The sequence below is a fragment of the Carassius gibelio genome, chromosome A2 (assembly GCF_023724105.1).
Source record: "Carassius gibelio isolate Cgi1373 ecotype wild population from Czech Republic chromosome A2, carGib1.2-hapl.c, whole genome shotgun sequence".
Classification (NCBI taxonomy): Eukaryota; Metazoa; Chordata; class Actinopteri; order Cypriniformes; family Cyprinidae; genus Carassius; species Carassius gibelio.
The window spans coordinates 22938724-22954578 of NC_068372.1; the positions used below are offsets into that span (position 1 = coordinate 22938724).

The following is a 15855-nucleotide window of genomic DNA, read 5'->3' on the forward strand; positions in this document are numbered from 1 at the left end:
ATTCTAACTATTCGTTATAGTGTTTAAAACAAATATTAATAAATATGTAGGCCTATTTTAATTATTATTTTAAACTTTAAATACATTATTACTTAAATATTTTAGTATTTTTATTATACTTTAGTATTTTTAAACATATCTCTTACATCTATATTTAACTCTAGCACCCTCTATTCTAAATCTAGATTACTTCTTTCTTTTTTTTCTTTTTTTACTTGAACCTTTTAGACTTGCACTCTGTTCATTTATGGACTGCTTTTGTTCTTAAAAAAAATTGCTTCTCTAATATTTTTGTATTCTATCTATTTTTATGCAGTATACAAATAAAGAAAAGTAAAAAAGGCCTCGAACACTAGCTTGCTCTATTCTTTTTCTAATTCTATCAGTTTTCTTTTTATTATATAATAATAATAAAATTAAAATAAACCTTGCCACATGTACTGCATTTAGCTAACTAAGACTTGTTATAGCACTTGCATATCTTTGCTCTATTGTTGATTCTGATTGCCTCGATTGTTCTCGTTTTGTAAGCTGCTTTGGATAAAAGTGTCTGCTAAATGACTAAATGTAAACGTGTGTGTGTTTATGTATATTTGTATATATATATATATATATATATATATATATATATATTGTTGCCTATGTGTGCATGTGTTTGTGTGTATGTGTGTGTGTGTGTGTGTGTGTATATTTTTTTTTTTTTTTTTGTGCATTGGATACTAGATTATATGTGTTAGGAAAAATTAATGATAAACATCTTACATCAACATAATTTTACATGATTCTTTTTAAACATCACAAACAGCAGTCTTTGATGTATTTTTCACCCTAGTTTCTTAGAGTAGCATGCTGTGTTCTTTCATCAAAAGACTGGTTAGAAAAATAAATGTTAACATCAGTTATTCTTTCTTTTCTTGCGGTTTCCTTTTCCTCTCTCTCTCTCCTTATCTGTTTCCTGCTCTCTCTTTTTTTCCCCTTGTTCTGTAAGTGTGAATAAGTGTGTCTTTAAACCAATGAAGTGTAACTTATTAACTGTGACAGCCCACCCTGCATTGTCCATAGGAGTCCAGTGTACACTTACACGTCTGCCTGCCAAAAGCTCCATCTGCCTTTGCTCGCCCAGTGTCACTGTAGTTCATATCCGTTATGCATTATGCCTATGCTGCTATCTGTGATGATTCTTTGTCAATCTTGCCAGCTCTAATGCTGAGAGCTATATTTACAAACAGCTGTTGCTAGAGGTAAAACACCTCATTCAGAGAAGTAACACAGGTTGAGAACAATTCCAATTTCATTTCACACAGAACAAGAAGGAATTTAGATTTTCAGTCAAGGGTTTCCATTTAATGAGATGTATTTTTACAAAGCTTTATAACACACACAAACAGCTCCATAAGCAGGCAAACATTTTATAAACAGAAACCTCACATCAAATTGTTAAGCTATATTTTAATTAAAAGGGAATTTAGAAATGTAATTTTGTTAAAAAAAAAAAAAAAAGAAGGAAAGAGTGACTTTTTAGTGATTTTCAAATCACATTTTTTTCTAACCTGGTTCTCAATAATATTTAATTATAATACTTAATTGTTTTCTTGAATAACAAAATATATATAATATTTAATTAGAACATTTAACACCTAATTTTCAGCATTTTCTTTTCTCTGCTGTAAAAAATAAAATAAAATAAAATAAAATAAAAAAGATCAAATATAAGGTTTTCTGTGGATTCCATTTTCGTAAAATAAATCCCCAGAGAGCATGTCACCCTCTCTCCTCGGCATCTCCTAGATCTTCACATGGTCATCTTTATAAAGGGAAGACCAGGAAGCCTGAAAAAGTAGAGTACTTCCATCCTCCCATTAGATTGCCCTTTTCTAGCTTGAGATAAGCCTTGTCCCCTCTTTCCATGATCACAAGCCCAGCATTTGTGGCTGCTTCTCGCGTCACATCCTGGTCTCCAGCAAAGGCTGAGATCATCGGCCAGCCATTCAACATCAAACTCACCTGTGAATAGGAAAATACGTTTTCACAGCAATGCCTTAGAAGATAAATTTTTGGTTTCCCAAAGAACATTTGTGAACAGTTCTTAAAATCAACAGTTAATAAAAACAACTATATTTTTCAAAGTGTGAAGAACATTTTAAAACTCTATAACACTATAAAGAACCTTTTGTGCAATTGGAAGGTTCCATGGATGTTACAGTTCTTCATGGAAGCACAGTTGCCAATAAAAAAACCTTTATTTTTAAGAGTGCAAGAAAAAATATGTAGTATGTACCTGTATGGTTTGCCTGTTGTAGGCCTTTACCACATGGAAGTTGAAGCTGTAAACCCCTCGTCTCGGAGCAAGGAAGATACTGCTCTCTTGGTCAAAATGACCACCAACGTTCACCAAGATCTGACAAAAACTGACCGATTAAACAGAGCTAAACTACATGCGAGTATTTTAATGTGGAAAGATTGCTTACCTGGTCAAAATAGATGATCATGGTGCGATTGCTCATGTCTGTGGGCTCATGGTTGGTTTGCCGTGTGGCGGAGAAGGCCACACGGCCGGTACCTGAGCGCACGGACATCCCCAGTGCGTTACCTGCTGGTTCTGAAGATGGTGTGGAGTCACAGACCACCAGGCATTTACCTTCCAGCACTATGGGCTCCGTTTCATTTTGCCCCATGACCACTTGATGGCCAATTAGCAGAAGTGGCGCTAATATCAGCATCGGCAACCCAAAGCTGGGTAGCATTGTCTTATTATTATAGCTTATTATATCTCGGATGAAATTAGGTGCAAATGTTCCCTGCAATTTGCTCAAGTAGGTCGTCTTCTGGAAACCAAGGCGAATTGAGTGGAGGATCCACAAAATCTGTGATGTTATGAGCTCCTGTAAAAGTTCTAGACCTTTAAATCCTTAGCTTTGTCTTTCACCCTCACTTACTCTTTTACCCTCTCTCCCTCTATCTATTTTGTCGCCACCCTCCTGTCTGTCACAGTTTCCTGATGAAGATCTACTTCTGTGCTTGTTAAATTGCCTGTAGGGAACAAAAGGCAAGGACGCTTAGAGGTTTCTCATCATCCCGAAAAAAAAAATCCATCATCATAGCCAACCTGTAAGAAGACAAAGAGAGAGAGAGAGGATAAAAGAGTTCTGCCAACAGGTATGCTTGTGTGGGGGAGGAGGAAGAGGAGCAGTGAAGGATGAAGATCATGAGGTAACACTTTGGATCCTGTTCAGCTGAGGGGAGCAGCATCCAGGAAAGAGTGAGAACAAGAGAGAGAAAAAAGAACAACTCCACTGAGAGACCATCTGTCTTTAACACGCTCGCACTTCCCTCCTGACGTTCCACAACATGCAGGACCTCTCTCCCCTACGCAGATCCTCTATCCTCTCTCCTGTGCTTGTGCTTATTGGCTGAACCTCCTCTCTCTCCTCAGTGCCTTGGCACGCTAAAACGCCAACAATATGCAAAGTCCTGAAACCCAAGAATGTACATCTCGGAATTTGAACTGAAGTATGTCTATATCAGGTCTTAATTGGCTCAGCTCATTAATTTACTATTCAAGTCATGGTTATACTCTTTATGAAGCAATGACATTTACAAAGGTCAACTTTCTTTGCTTCTGGTCTTGAGTGAAACCTCAATGTCTGTGCACTTTTAAATAAGGACTAATTCTGCTCAGTGATGTCCTTGAATGCTGCCCACTCATTTCACAAACCATTATCTTTATTTTCTTAACAAAACTTCACTTATTCACTTATTCTAACACATTATTTATAATAACTTCAGGTTATATAAAATCTTTTATAGCACTTAAAAAATAAAGGAAAAAAATATGCATTTTGCATTTTTCCCTTATAAAAATATCTAAATATCCTTTATTATTTCTTTACTTGAGAATCACAATTGTGTACAATAATAAGACTTTATTTTAAAATATATATATTTTTAATATCACATTTTAATTATATATTTTCTTACCTTATTGGCAAATTGACTGTATTTATTAAAACATTAATCTAATTTAAAACATAAAGTGAGGTTTTGGGTTTCAAGTATGTTTGGATATTTTACAGAAAAACAAGATAAAAATTACTTTTTATGTACCAAGGGAGTAACATAAGATGAAATTAAGTTCATAAGCTTTTGAGGTATGAATAAATAGAAAAGTACCTGATTTAGTGGGCTGTCCCTCTGTTTCCCAGGTGTAATGATGCAAAGTGTTAAAGCTTCTGTAGAGAAAAACTGAATCTGACAGCTTACAGATCTTCCTACTCATCCTGCCTCCCAAGATCCTCCCCTTCTCATCCACTCCACCTCTCTCTCTCCCTCTCTCTCTCTCCCTCTCTCTTTTTCTCTAATAATCCATGTAATCTTTGATGTAAACAGCATGGCCAAACCGGGATCTATAGCTGTAAATGACAGCCAACAGTCAGTATAGAAAGCATATAGAATAAAACAGAAACAATAACATGAACCATTGTCCCAAAAAACATTATTGATCCACATTGTACACGCGCATTAAAGGACACAAAGGATAATACAATAAAAGAAAATCTGTAAAAAAAAAAATCTGATTTCTCATATAAACAAAGTACTTCTTTTTTTAACATCTCAAGGAATGAAACTAATAAATAAAAAAAGAATAAACATATTTTGTCAAATTTCATGGATCAGTCTGTTCTATAAAAACGCTGGCAGGGATGCTGGAACCTATGAAAAAATATTTGCTGACATGAAAAAATATTACATTTTTAAAATGCATTGTCAATTGCACTTTTATGCATTTAATATCCTACAAAAATAAACTGGGCACTGGCAAAGTATCATACTAAAGATAAATATTTGAGATTTATATTTTGCTCATTTGAATATTCATTGATGGAGAAAGATGCATTGGATCTCAGTTCCCCTTACAGTTAGACGAAAAACCTAGTGATAAAGTTTTGACACTGATTACAAAAGAAAATTATAATCTAAAATTCAAATTTTCAAAATAATAATAAAAAGTAGGAAAAAACATTGACCATAGACAGTTAATTGGAATATTTGTTCATTCTTGAAAAATTAATTCAGCTTTTTCACCCAGAGCATTATATATCCTTCAAGAAACATGTAACTATTGATGAAATACAAGTTTCAACAGCAGTGTTGGTTCCTGTTTCTGTAGATGTAGTTATGTTTTCTTGAGGATGGTGACCTTGCTGTTCAGCTCTGGTTTGTAGAGGCCAAATCCTAGGCAGATGGGCTGGGTGAACCTGGTACTGAAACTGTGCAGAGGGAGCAGAGTGGATGAAGATCCTACTTCAGAAAAGGCAATGGAGCCAGAACCATAGTCCAGAGTGACTGCCAAATGGTTGCCAGACATTTTTGCGGAGAGGTGGGTTTTCTTTCGGTTATGCCAGGCAGCAAGTTTCCTGTCATGCTGCTGTGTCAGGCTCCAGGATATCTGAGTAATAACAGAAAATCATAATGCTCAGGACATAATGAATTCAAAAAGAAAACAGGCTAGGCCTCTGACATGTTATGACTAGAATAATAAACACATTCAGGTTTTATGTAATTTAAGATCCGTTTTCTGAGAAAAGTTCATAGAAACATTGTGTAAAAATAAAAAAATGTTACTTTTGAATCGTTAAATACTTTTATTACTAGTACTACTACTAATATTTATTATTAAAATGGATTCAATTTGAAGATTATCATTTAAATCTGCTTTCTAAATCTAAACACAAAAATCATTAGATTAATCACTTTTTATTCTATTGACACAAACACATCGATTAAATAGCAATGTAAAAATCTGATTATATTTTACACATTTATATTCTGTTATTGGGTTATTGCATGAAAGTATATCGGTGTATTTATATTTTAAGACTTTGGTCATTATATTGAACATTAAAAAGTTTACAATGTACCTTGTTGCAGCCAAAGGCTGTGCCCTCTTTTGATTTTCTCCCGATGCTGTGGTAGGTCACTGCTATATCCCAGAAACCCTCCACTTCCAGCTCCCAGTAATGGGTTCCTGAAGAAAATATCTGAAAGGAGACCACCTGAGACCAGTGGTCAAAGCGGTCAGGATGCTCAGGGACAGGCAAGCGGGTTTTGACCCTCGTCACTGTCCGTAGGTCTTCAGAAATATTTAAGAGAGGATGGGCTGAGTTTTTGTCCAAGGTTAACGGGCTGCTTACTAAATAACAAAGAGAAACTGCGATTGGAAATCTAGCCACTAGATGTCACTATTAAACAAGGCAATTCTGCTCAAAAACAGTATTCAGAAAAGTGTTACAAAATATTGAATAGCATCACACTTAGGTAAGCCAAGAATAATATCACTTAAAAAAATCGTAATGTTCCTAGGGTCAGTGCCCATTGTGTAATGTGTGAATGATAATACATACAGAGATCTCTCTTGAGTTCAATTAGGCAGCGCAGGGTCTCGGCTATGAATTCTCTATATTTATTTTCCACATTCTCTAAGACTCGTTTCTTATCCATGCTGGGCTGAGGTGGTGTGAACAGAGGTGAGCTGAGATCTGCCATCATCCTGCAAGGCAGAGTAACTAATACAGTAAAAATTACATTCTTGTTCATATGCAAACTAACATGCACTCACAAATCACAAGATATTTCTAAGACACTCACTAAAACAATAACGGTTTAACTAAAGACTTACTGTGAATCCTCTGTCTGGAATGCCTGTGAAATATTATCAAGTTTAAGTCATTTTAATCTATTTTAATCTACCTGACTTCTGTAAAGCTCCATGTTTCAATACTAAAACCTTGTGGATGCATTTAAAAAGCTAATATGGCCATTAACTATGTTTACAATGTTGCAACAACTCTCATATCAAATCAAATTTACACAAAACATGCTTTTACTGTATTACAGTAGACATTTTTATGTAAACATACTAGATAAGAGTTTAATTGAATGTATTTATAGAACATTAATTCTTTAAATATAACATAGGCTATTAATAAGCATATAAAATACTAAATAATAAAATATCATAATTTTGTTATCAGCATATGGTAAATGACGCCTGATATGCATTTAATCAGGAAAATATTAAAGTGCGTCCTCATACCCAGATTAGCAGGAAGGGATCGCTCTCATCCAACAAGGAGCCGAGGAAGCGGTGGATGCCCTCGGTTTGGTTCAGATCTTTTTCCACCCTGCTGCAGTCTTCCTTCACCCTCTCCATGGCCTGCTGTCTCTCCTGTTCCGTGATGTTTATCACGGCTGACACTAGTCGGCCCACCTGAGCCTGCAGGGCTGAGCCCATCTGTAAAACCTGAGAGACATCACTCACAGAAGAGTCCTCCTGAACACACACACACACACACACACACACACACACACAGAGAATATGTAATGCATGCATGTTGCGTTCAGTTATGAAAACAGTTATGAAAAACTTACTACTATGCTGCGACAAGCTTGTTGATGTTCTTGAAGCATCATTTCACCTTGCTTTACTTTCTCTTCTGCTTTCTCAAACATACTCTGTAATTTGATCTGTAACATATTAGAGAAGAGCTTTTTAAATTTGAAACCTGGGTTTACAGAGTTTTTATAACAGTATAAAGTCCATGAATATTTAATGAGGCAACCATATTTTATGACATAAAGCATATAGTTTATGATTGGTTGCTTGTTGGTAAAGGTCAAGGACTGTTTCTTCTTAGCACCATGAAAAGGAGCGTCTTTTAACCCAGGGTTAGAAGTGGTGCCAGATCCCTTTCAAAATTCAAAAACACAAGAGTGAGTGGCCATTTACACAGACGTTGGGTTCTAAACATGCACCCCATTGCATTTTTCAATACAGTCTGTGTGAATGGCCTCTGAAACACTGCTTTACTCTGGGTTAAAAAGCATAATTAAAAAAAAGACAATAAACTGCTCTAAAGTTCAGTGTGAACAGTCCTGGACCATAATTAAATCCCACAACAGGACCTTTTCTTAAACAACAGTTTAATAGATATAATGACTTACTTTGTATTCCTCCTCCACTTTTCTCACCCCTTTGACCTGGTGTTGAGCATGTCGCCCTTCCACAATGCAGTCGGGGCAGACATACTCCCTATCATCCATGCAGTAATACCGGAATATCTCCCAATGGGTAGGGCACCTGCGGTGGGATACGTCCATCAATGGCTCCACCAACAGGTGAGTGCTATAAGCAGGACGCAGCAGGTGTGGCTGCAGATGCTGCTCACACAGAGAGATCTCACATCGCAGGCAGGTCTTCACTGCAGCTTGGGCCTCATCATCCTTGTTTTCTGGACAGCAGTCACATACCACCTCTCCCTGCTCCTCCAGGCATTGTGGGCATACGAATCTTCGCTTGCCACAGCCGGCACTCTGGCTCCAGGACTCTTGAACACAGGTCAGGCAAAAGCTGTGGCCGCAGGGAAAGGGGTGAGCTCGACCAATCAGGTCACGACACATAGGACACGTGTGCTCTTCTTCCATGGAGCCCATAGCAGCTAGCTGCAAATTTATTTTAGGAATGCAAACAAATAATTTTAGTAAAATATATATAATATTTTTTTACAGTATTTACTAAAACATTGGAGTTTGATTATCCCAACCAGCCCAACACAGCTACACGGATTCAACCAATAGCAAAGGTTTGGGGTGATACTGATACTACATGCATTTTTTATATTTGATATTAAATCTTTTTGAATATTTTTATACAAGACTTTTGATTTCTGAAATTTTTTTGAAAATTAAATTACAATTTGTATTATGTATAAGACATTTATCTGAGAGCTTCTAAATCATTTAGCCATTCACTACCAGTGCATAAAATATGCATGACACAAAACAAAACAAAAAAGTGTGCTCTTACTGTGATTGGTAACTCATGGTAAGTCAGATTCTGCACAGATTAATACAGACCTATGTGGCACAAACTAAGCCTTACTGTTTAGTTAATCTCTCTCCTAATCAACTATTTTTAGAAAGCTGTTCCATTTGACTACTGGATAAATGAGGTAATATCCCATGAGTCCCTATTAAAGTCATTAAGTTATTATGTAAAATGTGAATAAAAGGTGTTTAATATTATTTTGTTTTTAAGTTAACATGCTGAGACAACTATACAGCCTTTTGTATGCCATTCCTTCCAAAAAGTGTAAACACTGGATCTGTGGCACTATTAGAACTAGCAGTTTGTTGGAGTATCTGACAAGCCCACCACAGTTACGTTACCATAAGTTTGGGATAAGACTATTTGTTTGATTAGAAATGGCAGACAAGAGGAGCATTTGGGAAACGGCTTGAAATCTATCAATATTTTTGCAATTCTGTTTGGCATCACTGATCGCATGGAAATGACACACTTTCATTTGTTATAACTGGCTCTAAAGTTTTCCCTGCAAACAATAACTGACTCAGTCAACTGTGGAATCGAGAGATCACCTTCTCAGTGGCTTCTTGATCTGAATAATTGTCATTCAGTTACTACAGCTACAGGGTTAGCATTATGATGCATAACCTATTAAAATACAAAGGCTTACCTTTTTTTGTCCTGCAGCCTTGTGTGAAAGATAGAGGAGGAGGATTTTATACAGAAGCACAACCCAAATGTGTGTGTGTGTGTGTGTGTGTGTGTGTGCGCGTGCGTGTGTGTGTGTGTGTGTATGTGTGTGTGTGGCAGCTGGCTTATCCTGCAGTGTCTTCTTAGACTGACTGACCTATCAACATTCTAAGCCATCACATGACCTGTTATTTACAAAAGCAATATGAGGTGAGTGAGGAGAAGAAACGAAAGCAAATAAATTGAATCTGGTATCTGTTTAAATGACACTGATTGCTATGCAAAATAGATCAATCTATAATAAAGTATTTTGATTAGATGTCATGGTTACAAAACACAAGAAAAGTGACATGCATGGTCTTTTTATTTTGTTACTCCAAGTTAAGCATTTTTTTAAATAGACAGTTCAATTAGAAAAAAATAAAGGTGAAAAAATGCTTGTGACTCAAACTTCACTATCTAAAATCCTTACAAAGCAATCACAGGGTGGCACTTTGTACCTTTTGTTAGGACGCTGATAAACCAGTTCATCAAGTGCAGAGACACCCAAAGACTGACCAAATAGCACACACAATTCAAGCAAGATGTCTGTTAAAGATTGCTTCATCTTGAAAGCTCTGCTGTATACAGACATTTGATAGATGTATTTAAGATGTCAGTCATAAACATCTTAAAATAAAAAAAAAATGTATTAAAAAGTCTATTTGACATCTGATAGGAAACGTTCTATAGACATAGTACAGATGAGCAAACATCAAATAGACATCTCCATTCTCAACTGTGATCAGCTGTGGTCATTTTCTCAGTATGAAAAGAGCTTTCCTTGAGCATTTCAGTCCTTGGTAGTGCAACTGAAGCAAACAATCAACTATAGGTGGCAAGGCACTGTAAAATATGTCTGGGATAAAGTTGTGGACAAGCACAAGAACAAGTCAAAATTAAAAAATGAAAAGGCTTTATCAATGCCTTGTAGCACAGTGAAGTCTATTATAATGAAGAAGTGAAAGGTAATTGGTATGACACAGACCCTTCCAAACTGTGTGAGAAGAGCTACCATGAGGCCTAAAGTAACTCTGAAGCAGTTGCAGGAATTTTAAACAAAGAGTGTTCATTGTGTACATGTGACATCAATATCACAAATTCTCCACAAATATTTTTTAAATTTTTTTTTTGGGGGGGGGGTCTGATATGATATACAAAGTCACTATATGTGAACATTAAGGATATTGGAATGATGGGGAAAAGTAGGATCATCACTAGGATTGTGCATAGATGTATTACCAAGAAGAACAAATAAATAAAGAATTGCTAAAACTTTTTTACTTAATACAACTGTGAGAGACATCATTGTGGTTACAGTAAAAGTAAAACCAATAAGTTTCAATCAAAATAAAATTTCAAAAACAACAACTAATGTGTCTTTAGATAATGGATGTTAAGATAAATGTACAAAAGCTAATGATACAAAACTGATTGATTGATTGATTGATCTAAATTGATTTGCCAAATAAAAACACAATGCAAGGTTTAATGTTACAAACCGCATGCATGAACCAAATGCAAAGTACATAATTTATACTTTTGTCAATACACTTAAAATATTATAATGTATTTAAGGTTTGCTAACTACAATCGATAATTACAGGTTCCTTAATTTTATTTTGCAGATTGTCCAAATCTTCCAGAGATAAAGAGCATTTTTAGACAGTAAAGCAGAGTAAAAACGCAGTTCAGCTATGACATTTTTTGGCCAGAACTTGGTCAGAACTGTAAAGTGAGAGAAGAGATAATCAAGAGTGAGATTAAGCTTTTTTTCCTGGCAGAGAAATTTGTGATTCTCCAGAATTCAGGACTGTCTTGATAGGTGCCACAATTGTTGAAAATCAAACAAGGCCAGCAAAAAAAAAAATGTGTGTGAAGAGAGATGGAGAAGTTTACAAGAGAAAAGTCATTTTAATTGACACACCTGGATGGTGGCCATACACGTATGTAAAGAATCAAATCAAGTCAATCAAACAGGAGGAGATCCATAAAATAATACCATGAGCGAGTGTGTTTATACGTGCACATATGTCAGGTATAATGGAGTCCTCAGATATCAGTGCAAGTGGAGTGAATGTTTTAATTACTTCAAGGTTTAATTATTTTACAGTTAAAAAAAGTTTAATGTCATGTATAGCAACATTTAAAAAAGTTATGGTGAGTTTGTAACTCCATTCTTTGTCTTAACTATTTCAGTAATGATTGGGTGGAGTTTGCACTTCAGATTTTTTTTTTTGTTGTTGTTGTTGATGAGATTACAAAACCAGAACATCAAGTACACCAGTTCAGAGAATCGTGAGAACAAGTAAGAACGTGCATTTGAAATTTGAACAGACAGAAAATATTTAAAATTATAATTTGAATGTACACCACAGCAAGAGATCAGTGCTAAGATAGAGAAAGTGGGAGAAAAAAAATTAAAGGGAAGAAAAACACTCAAAAGAAGGAGATCGTTTTGAGCATTCAAACTGACATTTTGCAACTTAACATGGAGACAGAAGAGAGCTCCGATCGTAAACACAGTGAGTATCTTCTCTTAAATGTTAAACATTTAATGTCCGACATAAACCATTTAAACAATTTTTTCCCCTCTGTGAATGGTGTGACAATTGATAGAATTTCATGACAACATAAGCTTCATTGCAACCAAGGCTGAACTAGTGCAACAAAAATGGTAAAGATTTAATATTTAAATAACTTCAAAACCATTAACTTCAGTCTGGGTAATGTGTAAATAATATTAAAAGAGACTATGTATTCTCTTGTATAATATGTATTAATATATATTATTAATTATTATTATTATATTTTTATATATTATTATTATTATTATTATTATATACAATATGGATTTTATTTAAGTCTGGATATGAACATATCTGAAGTTAGATTATTATTTCTAAGTTCCAGGTAGGTTCCTTTTGGTTAAAACTTGTGAAAAGGATACATATTATTTAATTACACTGTGTAAATGTGGTAAAGGTTTATCAAGAGGATGAAGGAATGTCATCAGATGCACCCAAGGTGCCACCATAAGAATGTGACCAACAGAAATGTTGTTTGTTTAGAACAACCTGTTTTCTAAACTGCATTTTGAACAGTAACACTGATGAAAACAACCGCAGCAACAATGTGAACAGATTCCACTGCACACTACCACAGAGCTGCATGATTTAATTATGTCTTTATGGACATTTTTGAATAAATAGCCTACATTACAAAAAGTATCCAGCTGACAGACTTTTAAAGTGTACTACAGTAAATTAAGTGAAGATGAAAATAGCATATGTCTCTATATTTTCTCTTGCAGACTGTCCAGCTCTTACAGAGATAAACGCCATTGTAATAGGGAGTAAATTAGAATACAAATGCAGTGCTGCAAATACCATCCTTGGACATAAACACTGGGAAGTGGGCAACGAGATAGTCAAGAGTGATATAAAACAGGGGGTGGTTCAGAACAGGAAGGTTAATTTGGTAATGACACCAGGATGGTGGAAAAGCTCCACACTGGCAGAGAGTACAAAGTATATACAGATGGAGATTGTGCACAGTTTAAAACTGTGTCCTGCTCCACATGCCTTTCTTCTAGTGATCAATCTACACAAACCATTCACAGACATGCACCTAAATAATGTGCTGGAACACATGGAGATTCTGGGTAAACAGATCTGGAACCACACCATCCTTCTGCTCATGTATCACAACAAAACACAGAGACATGCAAACAGCAAGCAGCTCATTGAGAGAGCAGGGACAGAGATTAAAACAGTGATAAAGAAGTGTGGGGACAGAGTTCATGTCTTCAGTTACACTGACAGTAAAGAGATAAATGTGGAAAAACTGTTTCAAGAGATAGAGAACTTGGTAGCTGAGCATGAAGGACAGTGCTTTAAAATTGACAGCAAACTGTTGGAAGATATGGAAGAAAAGAGAAGGACTCTGAAGGAACGAGCAGAAGAGAGATTGATCCAAGTCAAAACAAAGATGCTAAATTTAAATCAAAGTCTAACAGGTAAAGTGCATTTTTTTTAGATGAGATGGAATTATGTAGTCAGTATAATCCAAATTGAAAGTAAAGCATTGTTTATGAACACTCTCATTTTTTTGGGCAGAAAAAAGCTGTAATTTTCCAGAGTTAAGAATTGTCTTGATGGGTAGCAATTCTGTTGGGAAGACCTCAGTGATGAACACCATCCACAACATGAAAATGACTCAAGAGAAGAGCAGGACAAAAGAGTGTGAAATGAGTGTGAGAGAAATTGACAAGAGAAAAGTCATTTTAATTGACACACCTGGATGGTGGCCATACGCATCTGTACAGGAAACACCAGAGTCAGTCAAGCAGGAGATCATGTCAAGTGTTACTATGTGTCCACCAGGACCTCATGCAGTTTTGCTGGTTCTTCAGTCTGGTGTGGCCTTCACTGAAGCACATAGGAGGTCTGTGAAGGAGCACATGGAGCTCCTGGGTCGATCTGTCTGGAAGTACAGTATAGTGGTGTTCACCAGGGGAGACTGGATGGGGACCCCCACTATTGAAGAGCAAATCGAGAGTGAAGGAAAGGCTCTGAAGTGGCTGATCGATACATGTGAAAACAGATATCATGTTCTTAACAACGTGCAGCAGGATGATGGGACACAGGTCAGAGAGTTGATGGAGAAGGTGAAGATAATGGCCAGATTAAACACAGTGCTTCCGGTAGCTGTGGGTGAAGCACTAGAGGAGATGGAGGACAAGGATGAGGAGGAAGCAAATATGAGGGTGGAAGAACAAGCTGAGTGTAGAAGCTTCTTTGAGGGTCGTCCTCTCTGTAAGTAGTATAATATGATCTCTGCAGATTCCATTAACCCAGATTCTTTTTTACCATTTTATCACTGATTTGACCATTGCATGTTATAACATTGTAAATTTCTTAAATAATTAGCAAAATATCCATAGGAGCTGATTTTTCTTTTTTGTTGTTGTTGTTGCTAAACATATTTCTAAAAAACGTCATAAGCTAACTGTATAAATTGTCTTTATAGTGGATGAAGCCTACATTGACAAGTGGAGGAATGATTTTCATCATGTATCAGACTATGGGACCATGTCAGAGCTGTCAGAGATTGAGCACCAGACCTATGGAAAAACAAAGGGATCAGAAACAATGCGGCACATTAGTCCAAAAGAGTTAAACTGACATTTTACATTCAAAAGCATTAACGTACATGGACATTGGACATGGATGTGCTATTTTCACCCAGTCATCTAAGCTTTGACAGAGAAAAGTGGTATTTTTTTTTAAACATTGTAACACTGATATATCATTCGATATATAGTTTTGTTTAAATGTAATTACATTTTAAATAAATGTACACAATGTTTATATCAATAAATATACCTATACTATTTTTAATGAAAATATAATACATTGTGTTAAAGATGTGTCTTTAAGACACATCGGGGGAAGTTGTGGCCAAATGGTTAGAGAGTCGGACTCACAATTGAAAGGTTGTGAGTTCGAGTCTCGGGCCGGCAGGAATTGTAGGTGGTGGAAGTGCATTTACAGTGCTCTCTCCACTGTCAATACTATGACTGAGGTGCCCTTGAGCAAGGCACCAAACCCCCAACTGCTCCCTGGGTGCCGCAGCATTAATGGCTGCCCATTGTGTGTGTGTGTGTGTTCACTGCTGTGTGTGTGCACTTTGAATGGGTTAAAAGCAGAGCACGAATTACTTGGCTGTATTTCATGTCACTTTCACGTTCACTTTCACTTCTGGATTTTCATTCAATTTTATTCCTTTTTTTAACCATGTAAAATATTACTACAAAACAATATGGATGTAATCTCTGAAAAGATTACTGAATCCTTTGTTCAGTTTTGTTTTATCCAAATTGGTTGAAACAAACATCCATTACATACAGTTTATCTTGTGACAAAATGCCTTGTATTCCATATGTACTTAGGACAACATTGTAGTTCAAAAAATAAACAACTTCTCAACAAGTAGGTACAGCAGAATTATTTTTTTATTTGATGAAGGAGGAAAAAGAAACATAATTAAGCAAGTTATGGCAGTAATAAAATGTTGGCAAAAGCAGTGTTTGTTAAACTTTTTTGTATGATTTAGTTTTACAATATAATACAAAAAAATAATATACTCTTACAGTAACTATAGCAATTAAATATTTACAACATCCTCATACAAATAGCATTTTTTTCTAGTGATTTACTAAAATATAAAAATAAAAAAGTCTAATTAGGCTACGTCATCTA

At 35.7% G+C, this 15855-nt stretch overlaps 3 protein-coding genes across 5 annotated transcripts; 1 reads left to right on the top strand and 2 right to left on the bottom strand.

The window, feature by feature from the left end:
- Positions 1–1316: 1316 nt before the first annotated feature.
- Positions 1317–4331, bottom strand: LOC127933371 (cerebellin-1-like). Of its 3 annotated transcripts, none has more exons than XM_052530337.1 (4): positions 4171–4331; positions 2469–3106; positions 2279–2398; positions 1317–2004 (listed from the first exon to the last, which is right to left on the bottom strand). In XM_052530337.1, exons 2-4 carry the CDS (start codon positions 2742–2744, stop codon positions 1807–1809), a joined length of 594 nt encoding a protein of 197 aa, XP_052386297.1. In that variant the 5' UTR covers positions 2745–3106; positions 4171–4331; the 3' UTR covers positions 1317–1806. The 3 variants fall into 3 exon arrangements, with proteins under 3 accessions (XP_052386297.1, XP_052386316.1, XP_052386306.1); XM_052530356.1 differs by having other exon boundaries at positions 2469–3471; positions 4171–4323; XM_052530346.1 differs by lacking the exon at positions 4171–4331 and having other exon boundaries at positions 2469–3838.
- A 702-nt stretch (positions 4332–5033) lies between these two features.
- On the bottom strand, positions 5034–9665 carry trim110 (tripartite motif containing 110). Its single transcript, XM_052530298.1, has 8 exons — positions 9534–9665; positions 8002–8499; positions 7429–7524; positions 7094–7330; positions 6677–6699; positions 6402–6547; positions 5919–6190; positions 5034–5446 (listed from the first exon to the last, which is right to left on the bottom strand). The coding sequence occupies exons 2-8, from the start codon at positions 8488–8490 to the stop codon at positions 5174–5176; spliced, it is 1536 nt and encodes a 511-aa protein (XP_052386258.1). The 5' UTR covers positions 8491–8499; positions 9534–9665; the 3' UTR covers positions 5034–5173.
- Positions 9666–11859: 2194 nt separating this feature from the next.
- On the top strand, positions 11860–15572 carry LOC127933345 (uncharacterized). Its single transcript, XM_052530286.1, has 4 exons — positions 11860–12117; positions 12906–13610; positions 13711–14409; positions 14624–15572. The coding sequence occupies exons 1-4, from the start codon at positions 12084–12086 to the stop codon at positions 14776–14778; spliced, it is 1593 nt and encodes a 530-aa protein (XP_052386246.1). The 5' UTR covers positions 11860–12083; the 3' UTR covers positions 14779–15572.
- The last annotated feature ends 283 nt before the right edge of the window (positions 15573–15855 follow it).

Coding starts and splice junctions, on each gene's coding strand:
- LOC127933371 (XM_052530337.1), bottom strand. CDS start 2,744: ATGCTACCCAGCTTTGGGTTGCCGATGCTGATATTAGCGCCACTTCTG. Junction 2,399..2,468: donor TGATCATCTATTTTGACCAG/GTAAGCAATCTT, acceptor AGTTTTTGTCAG/ATCTTGGTGAACGTTGGTGG. Junction 2,005..2,278: donor ACAACAGGCAAACCATACAG/GTACATACTACA, acceptor TCCTATTCACAG/GTGAGTTTGATGTTGAATGG.
- trim110 (XM_052530298.1), bottom strand. CDS start 8,490: ATGGGCTCCATGGAAGAAGAGCACACGTGTCCTATGTGTCGTGACCTG. Junction 7,331..7,428: donor AAGCTTGTCGCAGCATAGTA/GTAAGTTTTTCA, acceptor GTGTGTGTTCAG/GAGGACTCTTCTGTGAGTGA. Junction 5,447..5,918: donor CAGCCTTTGGCTGCAACAAG/GTACATTGTAAA, acceptor GTTATTACTCAG/ATATCCTGGAGCCTGACACA.
- LOC127933345 (XM_052530286.1), top strand. CDS start 12,084: ATGGAGACAGAAGAGAGCTCCGATCGTAAACACA. Junction 13,611..13,710: donor TTTAAATCAAAGTCTAACAG/GTAAAGTGCATT, acceptor TTTTTTGGGCAG/AAAAAAGCTGTAATTTTCCA. Junction 14,410..14,623: donor CTTTGAGGGTCGTCCTCTCT/GTAAGTAGTATA, acceptor TTGTCTTTATAG/TGGATGAAGCCTACATTGAC.